At 38.8% G+C, this 2,887-nt stretch overlaps 2 protein-coding genes across 8 annotated transcripts in view; both read left to right on the plus strand.

Annotated features, from left to right (window-relative positions):
• Positions 1-334, plus strand: part of LOC111958103 (cytidine and dCMP deaminase domain-containing protein 1) — a 9,104-nt gene extending 8,770 nt beyond the window's left edge. Inside the window, exon 9 of the mRNA XM_023979290.2 lies at positions 318-334. Within this exon, the coding sequence (XP_023835058.1) occupies positions 318-334 (17 nt within the window). The remainder of the gene's footprint in view (positions 1-317) is intronic.
• LOC111960691 (Friend leukemia integration 1 transcription factor) overlaps positions 1-2,887 on the plus strand; it is a 124,089-nt gene that overhangs the window by 34,859 nt on the left and 86,343 nt on the right. The gene's annotated exons all lie outside the window — the stretch shown is intronic.

A 2,887-nucleotide genomic window follows, 5' to 3' on the forward strand; every position in this document is an offset into this window, starting at 1 on the left:
CAAAGACGCAAGGGAGGACATCTCCTACCTCAGATTCCACGGCCTCCAAGGAGTCCTGAAGTTCATTGTGAGTACTTACATTGATTGACGGATGAATAGTTTTTCTATGGGTGTTAGCAGCATTCCAATAGTCTATTCCTCTCATTTTCTTCATCTGTACTGATGAGGGAAAAAAACTGGTATGGATTCACTCCTAGATGGTTTTCCATTCAGCTTTGACCTATCCTTGTGTTTTCCGTTGTTAGGCTATTGAGTAATACTTTGAATTCTCCCTCCTGGTACAATTATTGATGGTGATTCTTCCTGACTACCTCCAGAGGTCATCGAGGACTAATTGTATCTTGATATCTTACAAGTGTAAACAGATCTGGATTGTCAAACCATTTTAAATAGTCCCTCAATGATTTTAGATTCAAGGGATCAATATGTCTTAACATTGGGAATCTCATAATTTGAATACAGGGAGGGACTAGGGTTCAAAATGTAACTTTTGAGAAAGGTCATTGGCATGGCAAGACTTGAACCTATGACCTTGTGGTCCCTGTCCTAGTCCACAGCACCATTATTGTTTTTGTACATTTTAAAGCTGTTCATTCCATTAGTCATTTTAGAATGTCAGTAGATATGTACTAAAACATTTAAGTAGGTTGGAAAACAAACTGGCAACACCATCTGTCGCAACCTGTTAACACCCTCCCACAAGCACTCCACCTCCCTGAAACACTTGTAAACTCCACCCACTGACATGTCACTAAGCTCTGCCCACTGAACTTTCATCCAACCAATCAATTTGTCCCCGGCTACCGAGAGGGTCAGGAAGATCTATTCACAATGAATTATTGTCTACACTGGTCTAGAAATGTGGTCAAGATCAAATGTAAGCACCAGATATAGAACAGGGCGAGAAAGAGTTTCACCAAAACAACAAGGGCATTGAGGATTCTATCCCTTGTGTGTCAAGTCCAATCTAACAATTGAAAAAAAAGTATTTGGCAATTTAAAGAACAATCACTTGTCCGTGGCATGGTGCCCATCACATTTGTTATTCAATKTTACATTGAAGAGCCATATTAATTAGMTCTTATTTTCAATTTAGATGTGATCGTAACTTACAAGCTCAACCACCACGATTAAAATATGCATTGGCTCAATTTGTCTGAGGTTATTTAATTTAGATTTCCCCCAATACAAGCTACATGTAAAAAAATAAATAATATTCAGCGCAAGATGCTTCTACCTTATCCAGTTTACTGGTATGTTAGCTTTCCTGGACAATCATAGTCCTGAGTTTTGGCCTCCTGGTTCCTAGTTTTATGATGCGATCAATGAACTGCAACAAGTTTTTCAAAATAAAATATTCCTTCAACTGCACAACTCAAATATAGTGAGTTCAAGGTTCATTGCTTAATCACGACTAATATGTTCAACCAGACCATATTTTTCGAAGTAAGAAATAAGCTCCGCCTAGAAAAGTATTTAAAATACAAAAAAAGGAAAAACAAAGGCACCACTGTATGTACCCCTACTGTTAATGTGTTCCACCAACCATCCCCCTCCACCTTCTAAATAAGAAAACAAGTTAAAGAAATCACTTTCGTACAGAAAAAAAAAAATCTGGATTTTTCTGTCACCTGCAATGGCACTCACTTATGGGTTAAAACCAGCTTTTATACACAAGACAACACTTTTTTTTWATCATCATCATGATAGAGTCCTGTTGATCAGGAAACTACTTCATCAGCTTAAAATAAACCAAAAATGAATACATCCTTTAGCGTTGAATGATACAGAAAATGCTACCAGCCATCTGTGGAGAATCAATTATCAAAACTATTGATAAGTCATATTCTATACGAAGGTTAGCAGTAAAAGAATGGCCCTGRTGATCACCAGACATCTAATATGTTCCTTGTAAGATCACATTTAGAGTTGTCATGTCAGAGGACCTACTACAGCGTTGAAACATAACTTAAGTGTAAATAGTGGAAGTACAACCACAGGAGTAAGACTAGCAGGGAATGTGAGTCTGAAGAGGAGTTCCACAAATACCATTTAGATCCTCTAATAGAGAAATAGCAATTCCTTCTATGATTCTGGATACTTCAGTTGTACTGTGGTTAGATTAGGAGAGTATTAGAAAGAAGTCAGAACTATCTAGATGGCTCGTGCCTGCAAGTGGCAATGAAAAGAGAACATTTGCAAAAAYATATTTGCGCAATTAAAGTGATGACCAGTGGTCTCCACAGCTCACTCAGCCAATCACCTAGAGGTCTCTAACCATTGGTTCCCCCCAAGAGAGGAAATCCCCTTCCCGTTTTGGAACACTACACTAATAATAAAAGGGTTCATTTAAAAGTAAAAACAATGAAAAGAAATCTGTGATTAAGAACTATTCTCTGCAAAGTTTAAGGAACCAAGAAAAAGACACAATAATGTCTTCGATATTAAGAAATTGAATCATTATTGTCAATGTATTTTTGTCGACAATAAAAAGTAAAGGTTAGGGTAAAGGTCATAGCTAAGGGGAAGGGTTTTGGGGACGAATGGGGGTAAGGTTTTAAGAGGCTGGTTTCTTTAGGTCTCGGATCTGTTTGATTAGGTAGGTCTTCTCGTCGTTGAATTGCTCGTCGTCCATGCGGTCCTTCTGGAAGTTGCTAAGGAAGTCGATGAGTTTGGGCTGGTTCTTCAGCAGGATGTCTATGATGGGCTGCGTCTTGTTGGGGTTCGCCACAAACACCTGGGTGGAGGGGTCAGCCTGTCAGCWCTGTACATTACATTGATATCGGCAATTACATTCTAGTAAGAACCCAATGGTAATGCCATGGAATGTTTGGGGCCAACATGGGTGCCAGTTTGCCAGACTTTGTATATGAACGGCTCAGGGAAC

This window comes from Salvelinus sp. IW2-2015, linkage group LG4p (genome assembly GCF_002910315.2).
Source record: "Salvelinus sp. IW2-2015 linkage group LG4p, ASM291031v2, whole genome shotgun sequence".
In the NCBI taxonomy this organism is placed as follows: Eukaryota; Metazoa; Chordata; class Actinopteri; order Salmoniformes; family Salmonidae; genus Salvelinus; species Salvelinus sp. IW2-2015.